This window comes from Falco punctatus (assembly GCF_963210335.1).
Source record: "Falco punctatus genome assembly, chromosome: 4".
In the NCBI taxonomy this organism is placed as follows: Eukaryota; Metazoa; Chordata; class Aves; order Falconiformes; family Falconidae; genus Falco; species Falco punctatus.
In genome coordinates, this window is record NC_137583.1 from 36,634,742 (window position 1) to 36,662,723 (window position 27,982).

At 42.7% G+C, this 27,982-nt stretch overlaps 1 protein-coding gene across 9 annotated transcripts; it reads right to left on the reverse strand.

Moving 5' to 3' along the window:
• Nucleotides 1-69: 69 nt before the first annotated feature.
• On the reverse strand, nucleotides 70-27,892 carry GLYR1 (glyoxylate reductase 1 homolog). 9 transcript variants are annotated; one of them, XM_080383447.1, is made up of 18 exons: nucleotides 27,773-27,861; nucleotides 26,145-26,226; nucleotides 25,652-25,688; nucleotides 24,382-24,461; nucleotides 16,323-16,461; nucleotides 15,479-15,721; nucleotides 12,334-12,420; nucleotides 11,352-11,408; nucleotides 10,314-10,346; nucleotides 10,183-10,233; nucleotides 9,971-10,044; nucleotides 8,048-8,147; nucleotides 6,807-6,917; nucleotides 6,402-6,503; nucleotides 5,140-5,302; nucleotides 4,496-4,675; nucleotides 3,872-3,996; nucleotides 70-3,513 (listed from the first exon to the last, which is right to left on the reverse strand). In XM_080383447.1, exons 5-18 carry the CDS (start codon nucleotides 16,407-16,409, stop codon nucleotides 3,439-3,441), a joined length of 1,488 nt encoding a protein of 495 aa, XP_080239573.1. In that variant the 5' UTR covers nucleotides 16,410-16,461; nucleotides 24,382-24,461; nucleotides 25,652-25,688; nucleotides 26,145-26,226; nucleotides 27,773-27,861; the 3' UTR covers nucleotides 70-3,438. The 9 variants fall into 9 exon arrangements, with proteins under 9 accessions (XP_080239573.1, XP_080239571.1, XP_080239570.1 ...); XM_080383445.1 differs by lacking the exon at nucleotides 26,145-26,226 and having other exon boundaries at nucleotides 6,807-6,899; nucleotides 27,773-27,892; XM_080383444.1 differs by lacking the exon at nucleotides 26,145-26,226 and having other exon boundaries at nucleotides 27,773-27,892.
• Nucleotides 27,893-27,982: the final 90 nt, after the last annotated feature.

The window sequence follows — 27,982 nt, forward strand, 5'->3', positions numbered from 1 at the left end:
TTTTGAGGCACGCATGCCTTTAATGTCATGATACAGGTTTGACAGGCTTTAGAAACTGCCACAAGAACCTTGTGTTACCAAGAAAGGTTTTATTCTTTTTGCCAGTAGCTTTGTTAATTGCACAAAAAAAAAAAAATCTTTGTTTTGCCATTTAAACATTTTCACACATCCTATCCTGAATGACAAATGTTAATTAAAAACAAGGCAAAAAAATAAAAATTCACAACCTTAATTAACTATAGGATCTATCATTGAGGAAAAAAAGAAACTGCTTTTCTTACAAGCTTTTCACAAGTGTCACATTTTCTCTTTAAAAAGGAGGGAGTCAAAAAAAGCAAATTGCTAAAACAGAAATCCTCATAAAAAGGAGCTTTACAGAATTGTCAACAATATTAAGACAACATTGACTAGCCAGTTTTATTAGAGCATCTCTCAATCCACAGCTTCCCCCCCCCTTCCCTCCCCCAAATCTCAGGCCTAGGAACAGATTTAAGACCCATGTTCAGAGGCTACAGACATAAATACAAGAATCTGAGTGAGACTGACATGAGCCAGTCTCACACGGCATCTGAAATAATCTGGTTTTCACCATATCCATCCCTCCTCCTCACTTCACATCCACTTCAGAGCTCTCAGTCCTCCTCTGCTCCTCCCTGGCTCATTGGTGACCGTGCAGCTGGCTGGGCAGCACCGTGCCACCCCCCAGGGGACTCTATGTCCACCTGCCTCGTCAGAAAGATCGAGTCAGACTTTCCCAGGATAAATTACAGTGTGTAACTAGTCTGCACCTGCCACTCCCATGTAAATGGTGTGTGGGTACTACAGCATTTCTGCAAAACAAAACCTGCAGCAGCAAGTGGCCTAGGGAGTGGTTCTCACTCTCACCAATACGGTTCTTTGCATTCACTATGACATACACACCACAAGACTGGTGAGCTCCTTTTGTATTCTCCCTCCATCCAGAGGCACCACAAAGTAAAAAAAAAACCACCACAGGGAGATCCTCCATTACCTTTGCTCAGACCCATCCACCTTCATTCTGGCCCAAGAGACCTCAGTAGAGACAGGTTGGGGACACTGCTGCACCAACTCAGCACAGTTCCACTCTCAACTGGACCGAAGACAGTACCTCCCTCTTCCTCCCCAAAGGTTTCTTACACTACAAAACCTGTGGGTTTATCTCCTGCCCCCCAAAAAACCCTTTCCCCCCCCAAGATGCCCTCAATATACAATCCATGTAAGTGATTTCTTAACTGCAGCATGTTAAACCAAGGACTTCTGATGCTAATAGCGGAGTTCTGGATGGGGGAAGCGCAAGTGTGTCAAAGGCAGGCTAATGGCTGATTATCCCGGGTAAGTTACATGTGCCTTTAATATGAATATCTACATGCAGGGTGACAGCTGCACTGCCAAAGAAACATGTATGTATAACTAGCATTGTCCACACATACCACTGACAAACGGGCAAAGTGATGCCTAACAGATCTACTACTAGATGTTCACCACAGGACATAATGCATAACACAATATTAGCCCACAAATAATAGTGATCACAGGAGGTGAAATATTCAACAAAGTAACATTTACAGCATTAGGCGCTAGATGTCATGATTTGTAATGACCGTTTGATACTTTCGCTGTTTCTTAATAAGGTGCCCCTGAACCATATGCATGTGCTGCACAAAGCAGGATTGCTAAAAAATCCTAACCTACAGGAAAATTTCCCTACACGGCCATTAAGTTCCTAGAAAAATAAGATGGTGGGAGGGGCAGACCTCACGAATGTAACGAAACATGGTCTAATTTGGATTTGCTTTCTTTGCTTTCAGAATCCCAACCCAAGGGAGAAGATTGTGCCACCGAGAAGTGATTTTAGCCAATGAAGTTTTACTGGCGTTTTACTAACTCTCCAATCTAAAATGCAATAACCCTCCTAAAAGGCTAATACTGAGACCAATTTAAAAAAACAAACAAAAAACTGTGCATTTTTAGAGACAGGCATCCTTTGGACTCTGGGCTGCTCTATCAACAGTGAGAGCATCTCTGCTTTCTAGCCTTGGCACCTGCAGGTCAAGTCCCACGTTTCTAGACTAAAGCTCAGCAATGGTCTTAGCCTCCCATTTTATTTTCTAGTCTTTTCACAAGCTGGTGTCTGGCCACAAGCACAGTCACGGATACAGGAAGATGTCTCATGCTGTGCTAGTGTTGCACCCAGAGTAGTAATACTAAGAACGTATATGGAAAATCTGACATGTATAAAGATCACTAATCAGTACACAAAAATATCCCTGTGAGGTAGGTAATCATCACCCACCTTTAAAGATGGGCAAATAGGCTAAGAGATACAATGACCATGCAAAGGCCAAAGAGAGCGTGGAAAGGAGCTCAGGATTCTCAGTCTCTTGGCTCTACTATCATTCTTCTCGCCCCTTTCAGATTCATCACTCTGCTTGTGACATTAACTACAATCCAAGACACCTTTGTAATTATCGACTGTGGCGGGACTGGGAAGAAAAAAAAAGAGCAAGTAGTAAAGCAACGTTAACTAAGGCCAGGAGCAACCCTAAGGTTTGTTCCTTCCCAAAACAAAGTATCTCTGGCCCAGTTTTAGGTTATGTTTCTCTTGCAGTTTTCTATGCAAACATGTTTGTTTCCAATGCCGTTTGTAGGATGGGCAGCTGTGATTAGCCTTTTAGGAGGCTCATTTATACTGGCATTCTCTCATTTTCAGTAAGGTTTGCATTCCCTAAGCTATAGTTGTCTGTACAGGGGAAGACATGGATGCAATCCGTTCTTCTTAACAGTACAAGGAATTCCTCCATCAAAGTGCTGGGGAAGTGGAAGTTTAAAAAGAAACAGAATCAAGATAGCGTTGCATGCAACCCCATTACCTTCTGGAACTACCATTCTCCTCCATGGGAGGTGCTTTGTTCTCTAACAGTGGCCAATTAACAGGAATGCTCCTCACCTTACTTAAGACCAGGGGCTTTAGTGATATTCACAGGTAGATGGGATGTATGTCACCTGTCCCCTTGACGCAAAGAGTCCAACACACGCATTATTTCACAGCAAAGGAGAAAAGGGATCATTAGAAACAGCATCTTGGACAAGCATACAAAGAGAAAATTAAAAGCAGCCAAGCAGCAGATTTCTGGCAGAGTTGCCTCAGAGCTTCTGAACAAGCTGCCACTGTTCTGTTCCATGACTGTCAGTGCATGGCATGGATTTTTCTAATTACACTGCAACAATCCGAGCCCCCTCCTCCCACCCTTCTGCCACCAGGGGAGGGCTCACCGCAGCAGCTGCCTCCGTGGCAGATCTCAAAGTCTGTGTATAAAAGGAAATGGAGAGACAGAGATGGACTGGTCCAGAGTTAAAACCCAGTATCATAATAATATTAATCAATAATCATAGTATTAACAGTAAGAACGGTGCGGCCTAGTGGATGTAGGCTCTGTACACTGCAGACATGTCGTTGTCCGATTGGTCCAATGCTTTTGCTCGTTTATAGACCTAGAGAACAGAAATTAGAAAAGAATCAGTGTGTGCTCTTGTGCGAAGCTTTTCCCCAGCAGAAAAATTACTTTGCTGACCATTACAAACCAGAGAACTGCACAGTATGTCAAGTAATCAGAGCAGCACAGATCAGAACATACCACGTCATGTTGAGGCCACCTGTATTTACTAATGTGACATTCTAAGGGCTTCTACAATCAAAACAAATCCATTTCCACGGTACTCAAAATATATTTCAATTGCTGTTCCCTTGTCTATGAGACTATACAATTTTTAGATTTTTGCCTCTTGTTGACAAATGGCTCTACTGAAGAAGTGCTGAGTAACACATATCTGAACACTGAACAACTCTTACCTCATTGGCAGCAGCTGCCATGGGAGTTGGGTGGTTGACAGAATCACCCAGTGCAATAGCTAATCTAAGATCCTTCTGTATGTATTTCAGGTAGAAATCAGGTTTAAAGTTTCCTTGCAAGATATCTGTTAAGAGGAATAATGTGCAAATAATAAGCATAACAAAAGTAAATCAAGCCCACCCTGCAAAGGCATGCAATTCAACACCAAACTTCCCTTTCCCATGCTGATCACCAGGAATACTGCTTTTAACTCTTCTGTTTCTCTGGTCTCTATCTTCATCTGGCCACAGCAGATAATGTCACTATTGCCCACTGACAAAGCAGGCTCAGATTTCTAAGCAGCTTGCCCTCATTTTCACTTGTTACCCTGCCCAATGAAATCCTCACTGTGAACTCAAGTCCTAAGCAGGCTGTAGAGAATGCAGAGCTTGGGGGGATTCTCAGAAGCCCTGGCTATGAAGGGGAAGGAATGGAACTCAGCTTTTCATTTCTGGAATGTTTAAAATACCCAGAATTCCAGGCTGATGAAGATGGGACAGTTACTTTCTCCCTCCTGCCATTACATGAAACGCTGCTAGGTTGTGGCAAATGTCCTATAATAAAACAACGTAAGAGAACTTTACTTTGGCACTTCTGGTCCAGGAAGATGCTGGCAAGTTGTCCCTGATTGAGGATATCCAGAAGGGTCTGCTGGGACTGGCCAGTCACTTGAGCCAAAGTCAGTCCTTCTGCTATCGTTGCCATGAAGCTGCCTTGGACCATGTTCACAATCAGCATCATCTTGGCAGCATTGCCTACTTCACCTGGGAGCGAGACAATACATACCATTGGGCATTCCTCCAGGAGAGAGAGAGCAGCCTTGCTCCCCCATCCCACACAGTATTAACACTACTGGTCTCTTCATATCAAGCTCTTGGCAGCTCTCCCTTCCTCTGAAAGACTTTAGAAAACTTAGCCATTTTCCAAGCACTCTAAGGAAGGGAGAAATCATACCAAAGAATGATTTAAAGTAAAAAAGCACCATGGATCCTCCAAAATGAGCCAGTATTTGAAAAACAAAACTTAGGCTGAAGGCTATGAAAACAGCCAAGTTCCAGAAGAACAGGCCAGTTTCCCATACTGTCCAAAGAGACAAGTAACAGAAACACACAGGCCTCGCAGACTCCTTGCTGCGTCCTTGCACTGTAACACATACTCGGCAACTGTCCTTGCAATTCCCAGTCCTTGCACTAAGAAACTGCTCGCAGGCCTTTCATATTTTAATTACCTAGAAAAAAAGACGTCTTCCCCATTGCTTGGAAGCAGCTACTGCAGTCCTCATATAAACCCCTGTCGCCAGCTGCCAGGATCACAAGCATCCCATCATTAGATAGCTGCTGATTTCCTGAGACTGGTGCTTCCAAAAAGCGACCACCCCGGGACACTATCACCTGGAAAAAAAGCATCTCTGGTTAGCTGCGCATGAAGAGCACGCACTGATGCCGAGTAGGCTGCACAGCAAGAACACTGTTCAGGGCATTCCTGTCCCCGAGGACAGAATTTTAAAGCAGAACAAAAAGCTCAGACATATAAACAGGAAAGGAAAGCACTAACACGTGATGTGCTACATCCTGCAAAGGATACTCGAGACCAAAAGTTGCTCTCACACTCCAGCAATGCTTTCCTGCATCCTTCACTACTGTGCATGTTTTAAGCAGCTGAACTTATGTGCTTTTTCTGTGGCACCCTGTAATGGCCAAGAAACCGGTGCCAAAGTTATACATGTGATGCAGGAATCTCAGAAGACTGACTGTTACGATACTTTCCATTTTCCCCAAAGAGCAAAGGCATTTGACAGATTCTATGATCTCTTCAGCCAGAGGTTTACTAACTTGTATGACTCTTCATTCTTCAAATTCATGTTACATGCTACTGCACAACCAATATTTCTGCTTAAAACTTCACCAAAAAGTTCACTACCTCCCCTCGCTTGCGCGACACAACATGCTCTGCCTTTAGGGCGAATGGCAACCATCAAGATGCCAAAGAGGAAATCAAAGATACCACATCAGAAATAATCAGAACCCTTCTACAGAAATTGTCTCTATGATATTTCTACAAAGTGGAACATGAAGACATTCTTTTTCCCCCACCAGAACATTTAAAATAAGAAAATTATACATTTTATCAATTTCAGGGCAGTACTAATCCAGACAGTGCCTTCTCCTCCAGTTTGCTACAGAACACCAATCTGGCTATAAGTACTTAAGGGATCAAAATTTGGCTGGCTGTTTACATTAGTGCCAGCTAACACACCTGCCAAATCTACAGGCTTTGTTGTTACCACCAGGGAACATCTCATCCAGCTCTGTCTGCTGGTCAACGTTTGACAGTTTATTTTGTCTTAATTGCCTGTGACTTCAACGTCTCCTAGAAGAAGCCTAAAAATCTTCAGAAGCATCCTTATCAAAAGCTTACTGCCTGAAGCAACAAGAACTGCAGTACTGCTGCTGAATCACAGGTGTTATAAGTTCAGTTCAACGTGATTACCTGGGCCAGCTCCGTGACTGTATCTGCATCCACAGTGGACATATCCACGTAACACTTCCCGGGGCGAATACCCTGCAACACTCCACTCGGACCAAGGACCAGCTGTGGGGAGCAGAAGAGCGGTAAAGCAATAGGGTGTCTGCAAAGAAACTCCAATCCTGCAGGACAGCAGTTCAAGTGAGCCTGGCACAGCAGTGGCAGACTCCTAGAGAGATATCAAAACCTATACCCCAGGGATTACTTTTTAAATGTATGATTTTTATTGGGACATTTATTTTCACATAGCTGCACAGCCCAGCATCTACAATGACCCAGGCCACCATGGTTAGTAGGCATCAGAACTGCCATTCAGTGACAGCATCTTGTAGTCTAGCTGGTGGAGGAAATATAAGAGCTAATCCTTACATCCTTTGCTGCTTTTGGATCTGACACACAGGCAAAGGTGATGTCACAGGTGGAGACAACTTCAGCGGGGGTTCTTCCCAGCCGTGCCCCCTCCTGGATGAACAAATCACACTGCAAAAGTCACAAATCCAAATGTAAGAAAAATAAAGTACAGAGCAAACGTATTCTCTAGCATTTGCTGAAAAACTCTGCTGCCAGACCCAGCTCAAAAGGATTCAGGCATACTAATTACATAGCAACTGGGTTGTCTTCTGTTGGTTTCTGTCCCCACACACAAAGGGCTCTTCTGCAGCTTTTCTGAAACTCCAAGTGAAGAACTTCAGAAGAAAGACACAGGAAAAAAAAAACACTTAGGTGAAATGATAAGAGATTGAAGGTTGTGGGTTTTGGAGGAGAGATGAGGGGAAAAAAAAGCCTGGTAAACAGCCACAGCAAAAGCTGTCACTGGACAGTAAACAGGAATATGTGCAGCTAAGTGACGTTTCAGTGGGCTGCTGCTTCAAAATCTTAGCTCCTTCTTACCCCATTCCCCTCATACCATCCATGTTTTGCAGTTAAAAAAATACCTTTTAATCCCTTTTAACAAAGTAGTGTCCTTCTTGCCTTTGATATTCCACAATGTCATCCAAGTACCACATCTCACTCAGTTACCTCTTTTCCTCCTTCACTACAAAGGATAACACTGGCTAGTATGTTAAGTGTAATATAGGCTCCATTTTCTCTTTGAATACACCTGTAAAACCCTTCTCCTCCTGGTCTTACAGCACAGCAGGTTTTCAACAGAACCTTTGTAACCGCAACATGAACAGCACAATGGATGCGTAGATGAAACTGTGGTCAAGCCCCAGCACTTGTGGTTTTGATCAGCTCCATGACACAATGACTTGGCTATTTACATCAGCAGTATCTCCGGAGGCACTTTACAACGCATTCCTCAACACATATGCAAGGTTGTAATTTTTCTGGCAACTCTCATCTCACACAAAATGGCAATGGGGTGGGGACTGTTCACACAAGACTGACTGTACTGAGACAGACTACAGCTTCATCTAGTCAAAAGTGGCCACCAACAAGCACCTAGGAAATAATAACAGAACGAGGTGGCAAGCATATACTTGTGTTTCTTTGGCATCCTCTCCCAGGCACCACTGACTGGTGACCCCAGGCTTCCCTGAGCTAGAGGTGGTAACTACATGTTTAGAAAAGATTAATTATCATCTGTACCTTAACCACATGCCTACCTTCTCAGCAGTTCGGTTCCAGACAGTGACAGTGTGACCCATCTTCAGTAAGTTGGAGACAATGCCACTTCCCATCAGGCCAAGTCCGAGAAATCCTATCCTGAGGGGAAGAGATAAACATTAACGCAACAAAAAGCAATTGGAGTCAGCCTCTTAATGGTCTTGGAAATGATGAAGACCAAACCTACAGCATCACCAGCAAAAAAAAAATCCCAAACCCAAACATGTTCTACTGTGGCCACAGCTAGAATGGACAGATAATGAGCTTTAAATACCATCTTGCTTTTATTTTGCTTACCAAGCATCCCTAAGTTTCCTGAAGAAAGTCTTTAGTCTGCTTCAGAAGACTACCTAAATATTAAACGTTTGGATGGTCTGGGTTTTTTGAAAAATTTTGAAATTTTTTTGGTCTGGGTTGGTCGATTGGTTTTTAAATTGCTGCTCCTGTGCTTTCTGTTGCCAGCCATTTAGAGACCAGCAGGTGCTTCTCTAATTAATCTTCTGATTTTTGAACTAAGTCACATGTACAATGACTTGCTTATATTATTGGACAATACACTACAATCTTTATTTTAATAAAGCCCAGCAAGGACCACTGGGCTAAGCATCACACACAGATCAAAGACCCAGCCTCTGCTCTACAGCTGCAATTTTGGACAGACACAGAAAGGAAGTAAGAAGCTAGTACAGGTTGCCACGAGTGACAATACAATAGTCCCAGATAGATACCAGCTGCCTTCCCCATGCTTCCCCTTACCCTGCCCCGCAAAGCTGGCAAGAGTTTTGCTCCCCCCGCCCCCTTCAAGAAAAAGACAACGTGCTAACAAGTTCCATCCCTACAGTTACCTGCAACAGGAATTCTTTTGTGGTCACTGCTGCAAAGCTCCTTCTATACCTCACACAGCCAGCTTCGTACCAAACCCACAATTCTAGTAGGAGACTCTCAAGTGTTCAGCTTACATGTCTGATGTAACTTTACAGCGAAATCTGCCTGGCAATCCCCGAATAATTCTTCAGAATTAATCACACTACAGATGCGCTGTGGCTTTTGCAAGCCACCTGCACTCTTCCAGCTAGCCATGCTGCCTTTCGTTAAGAGCAAACTAATTTAGACAGGTCAGAGCAAGTCACTACAGGCTCCTTACACAGCTCAAACAAGGTCCACCTATCTCCAAGCCTCCAAACAGAGGAGACAGCCCTTCTCTCCCAACCCACCTCTGAGCCACACTTTCCTGAAAGACTGTTTTACCTGAACAGCTTCATTGTTATTTTGGTTCCCCTGGAGTACAGTTGAGAACTGACATCCCATGAGAACGACCCCAACGGCAAACAGCAAGCTCTGGCCTGAACTCAATTTGAACAGAGCGGAAGTTAAGAGTGAAACAGGAAGCTCAAGTTAGGCTCCTCTCACTCTAGAAAGGAGAAGGGGGACATTAGAAAAGACCAGAAAGCTCACGTGCTACACAGTAAAGCTCTTGTGCTGGGAGAACACACCTCCCTCTTCCTCTTGTCTTCTACATGCTCAGGAAAGCAACTAAATAACCCCCGTCAACTGCTAGGCACTACTGCGGAAAGATACCCTTTTATCTTCCTGCCTCGTACGGCACTCAGAAATACTGCTGCTTGGTGTTCTGCAGTACGCGCTACAGGAAAAGGCAACTGCAGAAAGGCTCCGAACTGCACATGTATCCAGGCCAGACCTTATTCTGAGTTCTTCTGCTGTACAGTCCCTGTTTGTTTTTAGCTGCCTCCCTCCCGCCCTGCCCCCAAGATCAGTTTCACACAAGGACAGAGGAGATCTGTAGTTTCAGAGGGAAACGTTAGGTTTATTTATTCTCAGTGACAAGCTGGATAATGGCTGCACGTATGAGCTGGGAAGGAGAAAAAGGAAGGGAAATGGCTGAAGTGCGTTGGAGATCTTACTTTTTGTCTGTAGGCGTGATACTGCCATTGACTGCTGTGCTGTCTGCTGCCTGGATGGAGGTGGATCCTGTTTCCTGGGGGGGAAGGGGGGGGGCAGTGCAGGGGGAGAAGAGGGGGGGGGGGAAAAAATAAAAATAGAGTGCACAGCTCTGGAGGAACTGCAAGCCCTCATGACAATAAAGAAAATCCATCAAACCCAAGATCTGCCTTACCTCTTCACAAACCTTCAGCTTCTTTGTGATGGCTTGATAGCAGACAGCTGGCTGTATGGAGAACACAAAGCATTCAGGGGAAGGACAGTGCTGCTTTGCTCTGCTGAGCAAACAGACCGTATCCTTCCTACATAGAAACAGGCAGTTTGCCCACTCACCACCATCTGCAAAGCAGAAGAACTCTCAGGTTTCCCACAATGGGAGAAAATAAAAAGGAAAATGTATTGCAACCCACTACACAATTCTTTTCCCACCCCGCCCCAGCAAGTCAGCCTATCTTCTGATACAGAAACTGCCAACTTTCTGCAGTTCATATGACAGACTCCCCTAAAGGGAAGGATCCAGGGCATCCCTACTCTCACATTTAGCCCAGACAAAAAAAAAAAAAAAAAAAAAAAAAAAAAAAAAAAAAAAAGGAGATCTCTAAAGCCTGGCACAGAGCGCCTTGCCTCCTATCTATGCTTGGTATGTCAACGCTGGTGTGGAAGCAAAACCTTTAGTAATTATGAAAAGGCACGTGGCTTTCAACAAATGTTAAGGTGAAGGCTGCTCTTTCCCATGCTGCTTATTGTGAGCTTGTCTAGATTAAAACTGTTAGCTGCTCTTAATCCTTCTGGCCCTGCCCAAATCCTCAGCTAGATATAAATCCTTTTTCATTTAACTTGATCTTTCCTTTTCCTCCTGATGTTCACTACTGAAGATAAAATCCTGCAAGACTCTGACTCTCAGGAGATAAATTGGCTATATTTTACATGGAGCTTTTCTGGTCCTGGAAATTCTCCTGACATATTCAGTTAATTGACAAGTTCATCCAGATGAAGGAACTGGTAGGACAACCACCAGAGACAATCAAAGAACCAGGTTTTTAAACAGAAACCCAGCTTTTCCTACCCTTCAATGTTCAGTCTACAGAACTTACTACAACAGATCTGTCAAATCCCAGTGCTAGATAATCTTTAATTATTTAAACTATTCACTGTACTCAATGCTAATCATTCTAAACCTTAAGGTTAGAAAGTAATTGAACTACAAGATTGCATGTGAGAATCTAATTGCTGTTAGCCCCCAAAGAACAGAATTCCAGAGCTCTTGACATACACTCCTTGTACTTAGTCCCAGCAAAGGGCAAGATGCCAAGCTAGACAGAATCTTTTCTGCCAAATCCTCACCTTCTCTGTCTGGCTCAGCAGGAAGTGGTGAAAGTGTGGATCACTGTCCTTCACAGGCTACAAAAAGAGAAAGTTCAGGCTCAGAAACATTTCCTGAGTGTCACTGAGCAACTACAGCACAGTTCCTTCATTCTCCCCAAGCTGCATGAGAACAATAGCTTAAGGTGGAAAATATAAAATGCATCAGCTATATCAAGCAGCCTGTTTCAATTAAGCAGTTTACATTGTGTTTCGTTCTTGAAACCAAAGTCATTCAAGTCAAATTCCTGATTTTTGGACATCTGTAGGAAAACCAAACAGGATTATGAGAAAGATTAACATGGGAGGAAGAGATCTCATATCCCACTTCTTCCTCTTCCCAAGGGAATGAAAACACCTATTTTCCAGTTTCCAAGGCACTCCTTAAAACAGCATTCTGGGAATTGGCTGAAGATTACACCTAGCACCATCATATGCTAGGCAAACTCATATTAAAAGCAACAAGGACTGTAGGCCCAGGTATCTCACCTCCCTGATGTGAGGGAGGTACGCTAGCCTACAGTCACACTGCTCTTACTCTGCTTTACTGATCATTTATTTATGCACAAAAATGAAAGGTTTCCAAAAGCTGCTTCTGAGGAAAGTCAAATGAAACCACCCATGACAGAATCGAGACAGGGAGAGACTATCCGCATCATCTCCTCCCATTTGGGGAAGCCAGTCCCAGAAATACTTTTGAAACAAGAAGTGCAAAAATGAGTGCAGCAAGTTAAGTGTGAATCTGTAAATGGTTCCACCAAGACTGAAATCTTACTTGCCAGCATACCTCTTAATTGCTCAGGATATTGTCTAGCTTTGTTACACTACAGAACGACAGAGAGAGAACATCTTATTTTGTTCCTACAGGAGAAAAATAAGATCTATTTCACAGCCCAGACAAAAGGCTGTAGATTTGCTTTCACAAACTCAGTTCCTAGATTGCATACGTTGTAAAGTTTCTCACCTCACTGACGCTTGGTGGCCATTTAAATCCAGCCACTGTTCCAGTCATCACTCTCTTCACCGTACTCGATTCTGGAATTGTGAGGTCCTGAGAAGACAGAAGGAGGATCAGAAAGAGCTTACAACCTGGCTCAGTGGCTGGCCACAGCACGTTGATCATATGAATACACATACAGCTCTGAAAAGCACTAGAAATGCCTTTCATTTCACATGCCTTTCCATGAAGTGCTTGTATTTAAACACACAGTGTATTATCAACACAGGTGAGGTGAAGAAAACGTGAACTGCCAACAAGGGAATTCAACCGCAGTTATGGCTTCTGGAGACTCCATTCTTTGCATATAAAAGGAATCATTGCGCTTGTGTCATCATGCAATGAGCAGAAAAGTAAAGACATTTGCTTTGCATCAGCAAATGGACTGATCCGTCATTTTCCTCTGGTGGATGCAAAAAAACTAAATAAACGGGTGAAGAGTATCTCCACAGTCAGAGATCTGAACTCTTCTCATCCTCCTCCGTCATAAAAACAGTACCCTACCTGTTAACAGAACCTTCAAAGCATGAGGCTGGCAGTCACATCTGCTCAAGTTTCTGCACAGAATCCACAAGACAGAGACTGATATGTGGATGGCCCCATGGCACTCAACAGCCCTTGTTTTGTAATGTCATGATAATACTGAATGCAGGGGGGAGGGGTACTATTGAACAGGTAGGTTAAAATTTATCTTTCTTATTTCCCTAAGATCTATAGATTAAAATAGGTCTTTATGCTACAAGTCATAGACATATAGGTCTTTAAACTATATGAAGAGAATGTGCAGGACTTCTGCATAGTGTGCGTTATCTTCCTGAAACAAGGGTTCAGAACTGGAATGACATTATCTCCTGTCCAAAATTACTTCCTGAAAATGCACGATACACCTCAGTGTCCACACAGAACCACAAGAGAAGAGCACTGTTTGCAAAAAAAGGTAAGAGCAAGAGTCACAGAGGTAACCCAGACTGACGCAACTGTTTCATCTATTAGCAGGGACAATTTAGACATCAGTCTCCAACCCTGAAGTGTCTAGGGAGAGCCCTGCACACTAAAATTCTCCCCTTAAGAGACCATGTCGCTGTTTCAACTAGTAAAGCGTGGACGAAACCTGCTCTGATACCAGTGAAGTCATGCTGGCCCTTTGAAAATATTCATATAACCTTAAAAATGAGAGTATATGAATGATCATGTATGCCTTCAGAGCATTTCTTAGCAGAGCACACCTCAGCAACAACTAAATTCTTGAATTTCATGCATCCTTACTACCTGGAAAGCCAGAACTTGGACTGTGATGGGGCAAAATAACCCAAATCCCAGCAATGCAGTAATCCAGGGCAGCGACATGTATTTTTTCTACTGCAGGTTTAAGAAATTGGGGAAATCATGACAATCAGACAAGACTATGACAAGATTTTAAAAATATTTCTCAGGCTGAAAAACAGTATTAAGGCAGTACTTTTACATTTTCATGGCAATTTCTTTAATTGTCAGTACATTACTTTCCAGAAGCTATAAGGCTACTTTCTTAGACTAGCCTGCTTGTTTTCATCATCTATGGCCAGACATTTGTCATGAGCTGGCCACCTCTTTGTGATAAGCTGTTTAAACCCACTTTGCTTGCAATATGCCAGTAAAATAATTTGTACTACCACAATTAACTCAAAGCGCTCTGATGCCCTTAGGTAGCTAATACAGCAAAACCTAAGCATGCAATGGTTAAGTAATGCAAAAATCCAAACTCTCCCAGTCATTAGCTTTGATCAATTTGGGAATTAATCTAGCTCAATGACAAAAGCATTTTGCAAGTGGAGAAAAGGTCCCGTGGCTTATTGTAACAGAGATACGTCAAGATACAACATCCTCACAGCAAGACCCTTTGAAAGGTGAAAGTATGTTGTTGGTAAAGTGTTTTCCCGCATCAGTCAAGTCACAAGTTCTGTAATTATTAGTAAGAATTCACAGATATGCATCCATTCCTCCCCTCCAACTCCCCCCAAAAAGGAGAAACTGATGGGCTCTGTTGTACAGCCTGATTTAACAGGAGCTGGCTCTAAAGAAAAGAGCCGGTATTTCCTTCGTAGCTAATGTCTGAAATGAACGGCTTCATTTTACTACATCAAGAAAGAGTCTGCTGTTCAACTGGTGAAAGCCAATCCATTCACAGTTTTGGAGATCAAAGACTACCATCTTGACTTGCATCCTGAAGTGCACTGAAAGCAAAGATTGTGAAACACAGCATAACGTGATCCCTTCGAAGCACAGGTGAGTAAGCAGGCTGTCACATGGTGTTATCAGCTGAAGTCTCCCAATGGTCTTCAGGTGTAGTCTCCAATGGAGCACGCGCATTGTAATGATCCACTGAAATAATTATCCATTTGGAAAAGGATGATCTGGACCATAACAGTGAGTTCCACAATAAATAAAAAGGCTGCTACTCTAGATGGGGGTAGAACAAAGTATTGGTGGCTATTGTTGCTGCTACAACATCCAGAAATAACAGGGAAGTAATGGGGATAAAATAAGAATGCTCCAAGGCTGGACCTTTGTAACGGAGGATGGAAATATATCCTACAGCACAGAAGATGAAATGAATACAATTAATTCTTCTGGTGGATTCCCCAGGCTACAAGAGTTTCTTCTTTAAGCCCTAACCCTTTTAAGAATACCCCACCCTCTGTAAGTACTGAGGGTGAAGCTAACTGACTACTCATCGCTTAATCATATGAAGTAGATGAGATGGGAGAAGTCTGGAACCGTATGAAGACCTGCATCTCTTCACTAAGCCTTCCTACACAAACTGAGAAGTGCACAAACACCTTGAGAGGTGGCAAGATGAAAGGTGGAGTCTCACAATACAGCTCTCAAAGCCCTCTCAAAGATATGACTAGAGCCACTCAAAATAACTGGTAAAAATTACAGGAAGAATCAACAATATGCTTGCCAAAGGTACCAAGCAGCCAAATGGTCTAAAAGTAGTAACATGGAACAGCTTTAAAAAAACCTGATACTGAACTGACTCTTCCTACTGGCCTGTTAGTCAAGGTGCCAGTCAACCCTAGAGTCCAGCTGCAAAGTCCACAGGGCACTGGCGGACATGCACAACACAAACCTTCTCATCCTTGGGTGGACGCCCCCGCTTTCGGGGGCTCTGATCCTGGGCTCTTTTCAAAGGTGATTTTGATCCTCTCTCTGACGATACAGAAGAGACCCTCTTTTTTCCTTCCCCTGTGCCCTTCTTCAACTTCCCTTCAGACAAACTGGCATTGCGTTTCTCTTCACCAGCAGATTGCTTGCCTCTTTCTTCACTGGAATTACGCCGATTCTTCTCTTCATTGGAGTTATGGGAAGACGCCTGAGAGATTACAGAATAGAAGATGGTAAGGAAAGAAGAGAAGAGCTGGAATGATTTTCATGCAAAACCAAGGATGTGAAGGACCCTGTGCTGATTACTATCAAGCAAAACAACAGCACAGTAATTTGAAAACTATGTATTTGTTAGCCCTTTGAAGTCTGTGAGTGAAGTTCCTTGTTAGTTCTCCTGCAAAAACACATCAGTTTAAGTAAGCAAGTAACAGAACAGGCCACTTGAAGACTTGCTGGGAGCACGTGCACATATATGCACTTCTAATACACTAAAGACAAGATCAGTAGGTATCAAATTCTAGCTCAAGACTTAGGACTGATTTATCAAACCATTGTAAGCAGATCAATTAGCCTCTTCAGTTTCTTCATCAGTTTAACAACACCTTTTTTCCCACCAAACAAGACTGAATGGGGAAGAAGAGAGGATAGGGGAAAAAAACACCCCAAAAATGACCAACAACAAAGAAATGAAAACAACCCTCCCTCCTCAACTTGCCAGAGGCAACAAACTCCTTTCACTAAAAACGAATCTGACCATCATTCATGCTAAGACTTGTTTTGACGCACACAGTAAAAAAGAACCCACTCACCTGGTCCTTGCCTTTGGTTTTTCTAAGAAACTCCTCTACAGCATCCACAGCTTGCTGGAAGCGCTTACCCTTGTTAATCTTTATCATTTCCTCTTTGTGAGGGTGATAAGGCTTCAGCTGCTCCACTTTGATCCAAGCACTAGAAACAAATAACAACTAAAGTTACTTACATTCTCCAAACAGCAATTTTCTCCCATTTAGAAACACACAGATACACTTTTTTCCCCCAGGGCAACTGATGATAGCAGCCCAAACTCACTTGCTTTCTACAACCCGAAGGGCTGTGTGATTTCTGCATTCATGGAGAACTTTCTTCTGGCACTTTTTCTTGGTTTCTCTATCAAGTTTTATATCCTCTTATGCTAGCAGTGTTCCGCCCTAAGCATTATTCACATTCTCTATCAGGAAGACAGCTTTTGGATGTGACCATAGGTACTTGTCTAGAACAAAGGCAGTCTAGTGACTGCCCCTGTATCACCAGGAGGAACACCTATGATCATGTGCCTCCACACAAGGTAGACAATAATATAAATCTGCTGGAGAGGTGGTTTAAAGTGGAGGCCACGTAACGATTCTAAGCCATCAATCCCCTTGTTCAAAAATACTGTGCACACACAAGTGTCTGCAAAAACTGGAGACAAAACCCCCAAATTACTTATCTCACAACAGAGCTGACCACAAAAAAATGTGAATACGTTCATCAATAAGCTGTGGAATTTGTATTTCTGATGTATCTTGATATTCTGCATGAGAACAACATTTTCCTTTTTGAGTAAGAAGAACCACTTTCTTCACCATTGATACTTTAATATAAACTAGTACAATAGCGGAGTAGTAACCTTACTGCAGTCCTATAAGGAAACTCAAATTACTTCCCTGTTTCCACTGCTGCTAAATAGGACTTCCTGACATTTACCAAATGGCTAAGTAGGGTGACAACTCCACTTTCCTTCAGGGTGACAAGCCCTTCTACCACTCCTTCACCGCAGCTTAGGGGAATGCCTTCACTTTCAACACTTCTTGTGGCTCCCACAGAAATTAAGACTACCTTCCTCTCTACAGGAAGGGAGATTAGACTACCTTCCTCTCTCCAGCCCACACTTACCAGCCATTGTTACAAAGCTACTTCCATTCTACTGAAAGTAGACCCGAATTAAATTTCAGACAAGCTTTTCCTGAGCTAGGATGGCCAACAGCCCTTCTTACCACACAGCAGCCCAACACACAGCAAAAACGAGTCTAATTGATTTTCTCTGGTTCCAAAACATCTGTGTTACAAACATTGACTGGACATTACGTATAGGTTTGAAAATGTTCTCCAGTGCAGTCTAGCTCCTGCAAGCAGATGAAATGGTTTAACAGCTGCCTTTTCAGACACTGTAAGCATCATGTCATACAGCTAAACTGAAAAAGGTGAAAAGAATAATAACAATAATAATGCTTTGCTGGATCTTGCTTGTCTTCTCTTCATGAAGCAGTAAAGCCCAGTAAACTCTTTCATAAAAACATCATGGAGATCTTTCTCTTCACTGGCTTTAGTTATTGTTTGGAGTCAGCAATCAACTTTTTGGGTTGTATTTGGAGAGATGAGGCCTCCCGATAGAACTGACTGCAAAAAATGCTAGCATTCTTTCCACACTGCCAGTATAGCCCACACCATTGATTCCACCATAGCCTGGAAGCAGAACCCAGTGTCCACACAAAGCTGAATTCTTTTGCTTAGTTTACATCATCTTCGTAATAACTGATTTAATGTAATATACTGGTTACTACTTTCAGACTAGAGCCTGCCGTCCAGCAGTTATTCAGAGAATCCCTCTCAGGTTCCCAGACATTATAGTAAAACATATCTTAAAATTCTTATACTGTAAAGCTCTTCTGCGTGGCACTCGGTGACAAAGCATCCATAGGTACTACACAACACCAGCCCATGAGAGACCTTTCCATTACGTATATAAAGGAAACAAAATTTTTGAGTACATTATAATAAAGCATGTTAAATGTTCTTGCCACATTTGAATTTCTAAATAGTATTTTCTTCTATCAAGGCACTCCCTTAGGTTTCTGCACATCCTATTCTTCCTCACTGCACATGCTCATTAGCTTCCTTTCTCGTTACTTTTCCTTTGGTATGGAGAAAGCCTGAAGAACAAAGTTTTCTGGCTCCTGGCTTCAAATCTGATCCCCCAGGACAAAGAGCTAGATATCTCAGAGACAAACTAATAAGCGAAAAACAGTCTTAAATGTTGCCTCAGGGTGAATAATAATAATAATAAACAACCAATGGTCTTTTCCTTTCCAGTTTATTCTTTGTGTCACCTGCCTTAACAACCTTCTGTAAGATACAAACATGTCTTGACACCGAATGTCTGTGAATCATTTGCATGCATCATTTCAAATGCTTAAAAACAAAATCTCTCATGTTTATACACAAGATTTCTCTCTGTTAAGCCAATAACCTCAAAGCCAATGAAGGCTAATATTTAGATAAGATGTCCCTGGGATACAACATATAAGAGGTACTACTATTTCTCTCCTGACTCAGCAATGAATTAATGCCCTAAAAAAGCATTAGTGACATTACATTACTGAAGATGTCATATTTAAGATGAATTTGTATTCATATTTCTGCAGAGAGTCATCTGGTATTGAGTCACCTGGTATTCGTAAAAAACGGGCTAAATGGAAAATGAAAAGATACAAGACAGCTACATGTTAGTAATGGGTTTCTCTGCTCATTTCTCCATACCCTTCCTCATCCCCTCCAAAACATTCTCGTAAAACCACTACTCATAAAATCTACGTTATATTCATGAACAACAATCAAAATTTAGTATGCTTGTAAAGCAGAGGCAAGTATAAATGAACGTGACCTGGAGCTGCATGGAAAACAACAGCGCAGAAGCGATGCAAGCAGAGATACCAGATTCAAATCCATGAAACGAGCTTAGCACAGGCAAGGAGACTGTAACTCCCCAATGCCCAAGCCACTCTCTTCCAGTCTATCAATTCCTGAAAATAAACCGGTGAAATAGAAGTGGAGGATATCCATAAATGCTCAGTTTTTGCAAGCCTTACAGTTAGGGATGAAAAACAGTGGCACTGTTATCTCTGAATTTCTATTACTTACTAGTCTGGGGAAAATCTCATAAACTTTTACACTGTAGCAGTTCAGATGCCTACTCTAAATGTTAACACAACCGATTTTGAAAGTCAAAATAAAATTGATTGGTTATCCCAGTGCCTGTGAGCACATAACAGAGAAATAAAGATGGGTTTCCTGCTGTTGAAAGGAAATGTCCCAATTTTCATCAGTAAAACAACTCAGATATCTGAAATTTGGAATTTGGTATGTAAACTTCTTAATGGAAAAAAAAAAAACAACCAAAAACCCAAACATAAATGACCACGCTAAATTAGAATAAACGTCTGTCCATGCAGCTGAAAGGAGGGGATACTAAGTAAAAGAAAACAAACAGCAGGCCAATACTGAAAGAAATTCTAAGTATTAGATTTTTCAAATGTGTGCAACAAAATTTTCCAGAGTACTTACGCATCCAAAGATACCAGTAAGAAGTCCAAAAGTTTTGACTACAGTAATTTTCAGCTATGGCACTCTGCCTGCAGAGATGTCTTAACATCATTCCAGCTGGCTCTGCTATACAGCAGTCTGGCTACACTAACACACAGCTCTGCATGGGATAATTTGCCTAACAGAGACACACCAGCAATGTAAGCTAACCCTCCTGTCAGTTTAGCCATACCCTCTGGCTCCTGACATCGCCAGAGATTTCCAAGTCCAACACCTGGCAAACTTACAGCAACTGTTTTCTGATGTCAGGACCTGAAAGCACATTTTACAAAGACTATATCCAGCAATTTCTCTCTCCTTGAAAAGCAAGGAGGACAGTGGCAGAAGGGTAGGTGTTTGCACCCCAGCAGGATATGGAGGATGGGAAGGCAACAAGTGCGGTGCTAAAAATCACTGTGCCTGATGGAAATAGGCTGCAGATTATTATACTTATCTTGGATTGCAAGCTTCCTCCATTTTTTCCTCAACATATCAAGTCAAGAAGTGCCCCTTGACCCCACCACATTTAGTGAGACTATTTAGTTCTGTACTGATGCTTCAAAAAGGCACAATGAGTAAGAACAGAGTGCTCCGGCTTCCTATTAAGACTTTTGGTATACATAACTTGCAAGACCAGACCACTTGGCTATTACAGATTATCTAAGCGGGGAAGAGGGTGGGATGGGAGGTGAATGTGCGTGTGTGTGTGTGTGTGTGTGTGTGTACACCACACACCTCTGATAACTGCAGGACTCTCCCTAGTATTTCTACAAAGCACAGTATAGAATGATACCTTCAAAGCAATGATTATTTCTTTATTTTGAATATTATTATTTCAGTTCTGGCAAAGTCATAACGAATTCCCAAGCAGGACATGAGATGCAAGAGTGTTCTGAACCAGATGAAGCACACCAAGACAGACCTGCAGGCTATGGCCTGCCAGTCTGTTAGTTCTAAGAACTACAAGCAATAAATGCACATACATAGCAATGTCTTAAGTTCTTACACTGCAGTTACTTGACTACTGGAACAATCTACAAAGATTTCCTAGCTTGGGAAATAAAAGGGGATCTTAAAAACTATCTGAAAAGCACAGTTAGAAACACGGTTAGGAGGTTAGGAGGTTAAAATTCCACTTCTATTTAGAAAGACTAAATTTAAATTGTTGTTTACATATAACTGGATGTTGTCTATGGGCAGGAAACATCATCTCTCCTCGATTTTAGATGAAAGACCCTTTTAACGTGACTTAGTTTGAGAAGAGACACTTGAGGAAAAGAAACCAAACCTCCCAGGCAGACCAGAAAACATCTCCCTATCAATTTGGAGAACAAGTTAGTAACAAACATTACGTGAGTATGTGCATCACAATTCAATCAATTAGAAATGGACATGGATATTATATTACTACTATGAACATCAAGGTGGCTTTCACTGTGGTAATTAAGCAAATTCTTCTTCCATGGGTAGAGAATCCTTATCTTCCAGAAAGCTCTAACTAGTTAGACTAACTTCACCAACACAATAAACATAAAGAGCACAGAGCTCAGTAGAAATCTGATCAAAAGCCAGGTCTTAAGAGCACAGTCTGAATATAACCACGCTCTCACTTTTATGTTTTTGGCCAAAACTACTTACAGCCTTTCAATTAATGTATTTCCTTAGTCATTGCAGCATTGCTCTGGGCCAGTAAGTATTTGTATTCAGTTCACAGATAAAGCAAAATGCATTTTCTTCTGCGCTGCATCCTAAGCTTTTGGAGATTTGTGAAATCCTGAATACTTACCTATACACCACACCAAAGCCACTTCCAAACCCATCAGTATGGTTTTGTTCACCCCTCCACTGCACTCAGATGCATGCACACCAGTTCTTACTTCTAAGCAGCTTTCTCCCTAATCTTTGATATGGCAAACTGGAGCCATGTAAGTCAGGAGGAAACAATTTTTACCTAGCCTGAAACCGTGGCATTTCTGGCCACAGCAGTCACCTGGAAATACTCAGAAAAAAACAAGACTATAAAGTCTGAGACTGCCTACCCATTGACAAACTGGCTGGCAACCAAGCTCAGAGGTTTGTGAGAGGGATTCTACCCAGCAACTAGCATCACCTTCACCTTACACACACTGAACAACAGGCAAATAGCTTAGGGCAACATGGGGAATGGCCTGGAGCAGTCTTATGAGGAGCAGCTGAGGGAACTAAGGTTGTTTAGTCTGGAGAAAGGAAAAGGAGGCTCAGGGGGACCTCACTGCCCTCTACAACTACCTGAAAGCAGGTTGTAGCAAGGTGGGGGTCGGTCTCATCTCCCAAGTAACAAGCAACAGGACAAGAGGAAAGAGCTTCCAGTTCCCCCAGGGGAGGTTTAGACTGGGTATTAGGAAACATTTCTTCACAAGGGTGGTCAGGCATTGGAACAGGCTGCCCAGGGAGGTGGCAGGATCACCATTGCTGCAAGTGCTTAAAAAAATACATAGATGTGGTACTTAGGGACATGGTTTAGTGGTGGACTTAGCAGTGCCGTGTTAACGGTTCCACTTGATCTCTAAGGTCTTTTCCAACCTAAACAATTATATGATTCTGTATCCAGATCCTCACGTGCTAAACCTCGACACAGTAAGGCTGTAAAAATGGATCAGTGGTATAGTAACGTCACCTTACAAACCTGAAAGTCGCAGAATGAGTACAGTGCTAGGAAACAGAGGGAATGTACACTAAAATGTCAGTATGAGCAAATGTACCCATCACACCACAGACTACAGTCCATGATGGAACTTTGCATCCTCCTATTTTCATTATGTAGATTACTGTCATTTTGTTTTGCCAGCTACGTATTTCCACTTACTGTTTATACACACCTAGAAAAAACTACTTGCAAAACATGTTAGTTTACTAGCATAAAATAAAGGGATTGTCTCTTCACGCTCACATTTTAAGTGAAATGATGTAAGATTTTTCCTGATTTGGTTTGTTGATTATGTTCTAAGCACGCTGCTTAGACCACCAGAGCTCTAACCACCACACTCTTTTTTTATTCCAGGTCAGGAAAGAACAGGCACAACAAGCTTCTCTCTCATCTATAAATATTATTTTAAAAGAAGAACAAAGGGGGCGGTATTTATTTCTATTTAATTTTCAGGTAGGGTATGTCAGTTAAAGAAAGCAAATTTCTAAAACATGATTATCTAGCGGGAAATGATTAAATAACATAAGCTGCCGATGGGGCAGGGAGGCAAGACAGGACAACAACCACACTACCTTACAGTGCCAGACGACTGGATTTTCCCTAGCCAGAGCTCTAGAATTGTGTGATAAATCCCGATTATTTTGCAGCTCTGAACTCTTCATTTGCAATCAGGCTGCTAATCTCAGCTACAGTACTCCAGACACATGACCACTTTTTTCAAACTTGTCTTAATACAAAACGTCTCTGCATTTGGTTCAGTAACGTGAAATACAAGAATCAAGAACAATCAGGATAGAAATAGTCAATCTCAGATTCTGAACTTGATTAGATCAAATAGCCCTGTTTGACAATGCCACCACCAAAAAACACTGCCTCAAATCAATTTTCACCTGTTGGAGATCCAACAAATGTTCCTATTAGTATGCAGCATTCACTTCTACTCCTTCTACTCCATCAAGTTTAGAGCACAGTTCTTAATGGAAAATTATTTTTAAGTATTGAGCAAAAAGAGTTTAGCGGTCAAAAATAATTTCCCTAAAAAATACCCATTAAATGGTCTCAGCTCTTGTTACCTTTTTTCCAAAAAGTAAAGAGTTTTCTAGTCATCCGCATATGTTTGTAATTTTCTCCCTTACTGCATGACTTATGCAAAATAACAAAATAAAGGGAAAACTGAATTATTAGCAAAACACTTTTTAATTTCATGAAATGCCCAAATTCTCAGGGTTTTGGTGTTCCCGACTCCCCTTCCCCCAGTTTCTAAGTACCTAAGACAACTACGATTTTCTATGCCTGTTTAGAACCAGTAACTTCTACTTCCAAAACGTAGTCTGCAACAGTTTGGGCTTTTTTAAACTGTAAAGTCTTCCCAAAGCACAGCAATAATGTTTTCAGTCACCAGGTATGACAGTATATTCTTTTATGAATGGCAAGTGTATAGCTGTTTTATTCTTCTGGCAGAAAAACAAATGCATACTTTCAGCTTTACCCTTCTTATACATGACTACATGCTAAAATCTAACCCAGTCATATCACACCAACTCCCTGAAAAACGGCAAGCTACCAAGAACTTTCCTTCACAGCGGCAACTAAAATCCTAACATGACTGAGTACATAAGCCTCTACAGTCTTCACACATCAACACCAGCAGCTACAGCATGCAATAATAGTTAATTTTTGTGTAGATCAAAGACAATCCTTTGCCAAGTAACATTGCACTGTCTTAGCAAATATTTCTTCCACAAAATATACATATTATATGGCACAGTATTTTCACCAGATGAAAACAAGCAGGTACATACTGATCTTCTGTTCCAAAAAACTTCACAAAGAAGCACTTTTTTCCACGAGGTTTCTTCAGATCTTTAGGTGGATTAACAATCTGAAGGTAATTAGAAGTAAAAGTTAAAAAGCACATAATGAAAATTGATACTCTGCAATTTTACTGTCATGTGTTACAGCCACTGTAGATTTATTCCTCTTTCTTAATCTGACTAGGAAGAGAACTTGAATCTGTTATAAGTCTTTACAGTAAATATGTAACCCATGTATTTCCTTAGATATGGGTATGCTGCAGCAGAGTGAAAAAGTACCCAAACTCCACTTGATACATCACTACATTCTTAGTGAGGTTTTCTTGTCCCTATGCCCAACAGATAAGCTAGCAATCTTTTTTTTACAAATTAGGAAGTCAAATAGCATTAATAAAAGTTTGTTTCGCTTAGGTGACTTTTAGAAGTTACATTTAAAGCTTTTTCTTTACTATAAAGTTTAAAATATTAGCAAGGAGAAAAAGCTGTCATTCAGTTACACAGGCAACATCTGAAAAACTGGAGGGGAGCCTGGAGTTAACTTGATCCAATAACCAAACATCTATTGTTGCCAACCACATTGACAACACTGTTCCCTGCCGCATGCTGTTACCTCAGCATGCTTAGTCCTCTCACCTACACCAAAAATAAAAACAAAATTCTTCCACATAAGTAGAAACAATAATGGCATATATAATCCATTTTTTAAAATCTTTTTTTCCTTTCACCAGAAGTAACCCCAACCAAACCAGAAGAGAACTATGCCCTACCCCCAGGAATTATTACTCAAAAAACACAGCTCTAAAACAGTATCCTGAGAAGTCAGGCTCTTGATTTCTATTATTTAACGCAGTGCATTTAATCAATTTATTATAGGAGGAAAGAAATCTGTCTTGCAGAAATTGACAGGGATTAAATAGCTACATATGGAAAACAATCGGTTCCAAAGCTGGATGAACTTCTCTCTGTTGCTTCTCATTCCATCTGAACTAACAGCTGTTAGTGACAGGCTGAACTTCTAGATCAAATAAAGCCCTAAGCTGGTTCACAGTTTAGGTTTGTGGGGTATATATTTAAAAAAAACAAAATACCCCACATTAATCTTCAACTGAAATGCTTTCAGACAATGCTTTCTCTGTATAGAAGGAAAGAGCAAAACCAAAACAAACTAAAAAAAAACAACCTAGGAAAGCAACAATAAATAAATAAATAATAATTAAAAAAACAACAAACCAAACCACCACAAACAACCAAACCTCACCTTTCCTGGCCATGGAGGATACCGGCCCAGCTTCCCCCTGGAGAAAAAAAAAAAGTTTTAGGCACTAGAACCAGAAAAAAAAATAACTAGCTCACATCTACCTTTTTGCATTACATTGTATTTTTCATATTAAGAGAGTCACAGTTTAAAGTGACCTACTGTGAAAGGCAAGGTGCGCAGCTGGCACGCAAGCATTGTATTGTTAGATACTGGCACCCAAACTAAGCCTCAAAACAGTCTGCATGAACTCACTGGACTATCAGAATTTAAGTGAACTGAACAGCAGCAGCATAGCTGTCACCTGGAAGATACAGTGCTTATTACTCTTATAAGACTGGATATTCCCTCACAAGGAACTGAAAAAGACTCTTGATGCAGGCAATCAAACCAAAGTTCAGGTCGGTAACTTATATCCATCCAGACAGTACAATCTAGTGAGCAGAGCAGCCACCGATCTCCAGCTCAGAGAGCTGAGACTCTTAGTTGTTCTCACAGGAAAGCATTAATGGCGGGGTCCCCTGAACAGGTGTTCCATTATCACGTTCTTCAGGTGCTCACCACCACAGCAAGACGTGCTAAAGATACAAAAGAGCCACAAAAAAAAAAGGCAGAAAAGTTTATTTCCTACACTTGCGAATGTTTCCATTATGAAAACTACACAAAACTATGTCTTCACAGAGGAGAAAGAGACATCAGTCTCAGCCCTCAGCACGGTGGCTTTCTCATTATCTTTCCCCTGTCACTGGGGCTACAATACTCTCAAACCCTTATCAGTCACTGTCTTGCAAGAGACTTGCAAAGAATCTGCGGAGCCCACCAGCTCCTGAACCAAAAATTCTCAACAAGTGGCACTGCAGCCCCTCCTGGGACAGCAACACTACACAGATGATGCAGTAGCGATGGTCATGCAGGAACACTGCCAAGAGCTGTTGCTGTGATCGTGTCTCATATTCACTGCTTCCACTCCTACCGAAGAAGACATTCATCAAAGCCTTTCATATGTTACTGTCTTATTGTTACAGTTCTTCTGTGATGGCTCTAGGGATAGTGCCTGCCCAGGTCGTCATGTACAAAACTAAAGCAGGATAATCTGCATTCCAACAGTGACAGCTGTGCACTCCCCAAATCCTTGTTTAAAAAAAAAAAAAGTTTCCTAAAAGGAACCAATCTTTACTTCACTATATAAATTATACAATTTTACAGCACTGTCAATTCTTCAGGTGAGAAACTGCAGTTGTCACAGTCTGGAGCACACACTTCTTTTTGTCTGGGATATAAATATAAGTGCATGCACTTGCGTATTGGGGATTACCTATTTCTTGCAGGCCCTAGCCTATTAAGTACAGCAGAGCCTATGCACTTAAAAATCAGCACTTACAGGGCTCACTGGAATCCCCCCAGTTCTCCTGATCAGGAAGTACAAAATCACAGCTCTCTGACTATTCGAGGGTAAAACTGGAGTGCGAAGGGGAAATGGCTTCTGTGAGCTTCAACAGAGCCATCCCAACCTGCAGAAAACCACTTTTCCCGGATTGTTACGTTGCTTCATTAAAGCACTGCCCAGAGATGGTACCGTCGCTCTCCCTCAACACCTACTAACTTATTTATATCCTTTCTCGCCTCCCTTGGGTGAACACCGTATTTCTAACCGAGCCCCGCAACCCCTCTGTCCCGCTCCATCTTACACAGGTTCTTTTACAGGCCGCCTCCGGTGCCGGTGAGCGGAGCGCCGAGCCCGCCCGCCCTCGGCCCGCTCCAGCCCAGCCCCACGGCCCCACACCGCCTCCCGCTGCCGCCCCCCCTCACACGGCCACCGAGGGACGGCGGCGGAGAGCCCCGCCGGCCTTGCCAAGCCCCTCCCCGCCCGCAGCCACACCCTGGAGTGCCCCGCGGCGACAGGGTGACAGCGCCGGCCTCAGCCCGGCCGGGCCGGGCTCGGCACCCGCCGCGCCGCGCTCCCCCGAGCCGAGCGCAGCCCCGCCGCCGCCCCGCCTGCGGCTCCGCTGCCGCAAGCGGAGTCTCAGCCTCGTTCCGCAAGAGACAGCCGCCCCGCGGGCCGCCGCCGCCCGTCGCCGCCGCCCCGCTCTGCCCCGCCGCCGCGCGGCCTGCCCTGCCACTCACCACACCAGGTCTCCGAGCCTCAGACTCACGGCCGCCATCTTACCGACAGAGCCACCAGCCGCACCGCGCAAGGCCTGCCGGGACAGGACGGCACCGCCGCGGGGGGGGGGGGGGGGGGAGCGCGGCGGCGGCGGTGATTGGGCAGCTGCCGTCACGTGGCTGCGCGGGCTGTCACCAGCCGCTCCCCCGCGGTACCGTGCGAGCGCCACG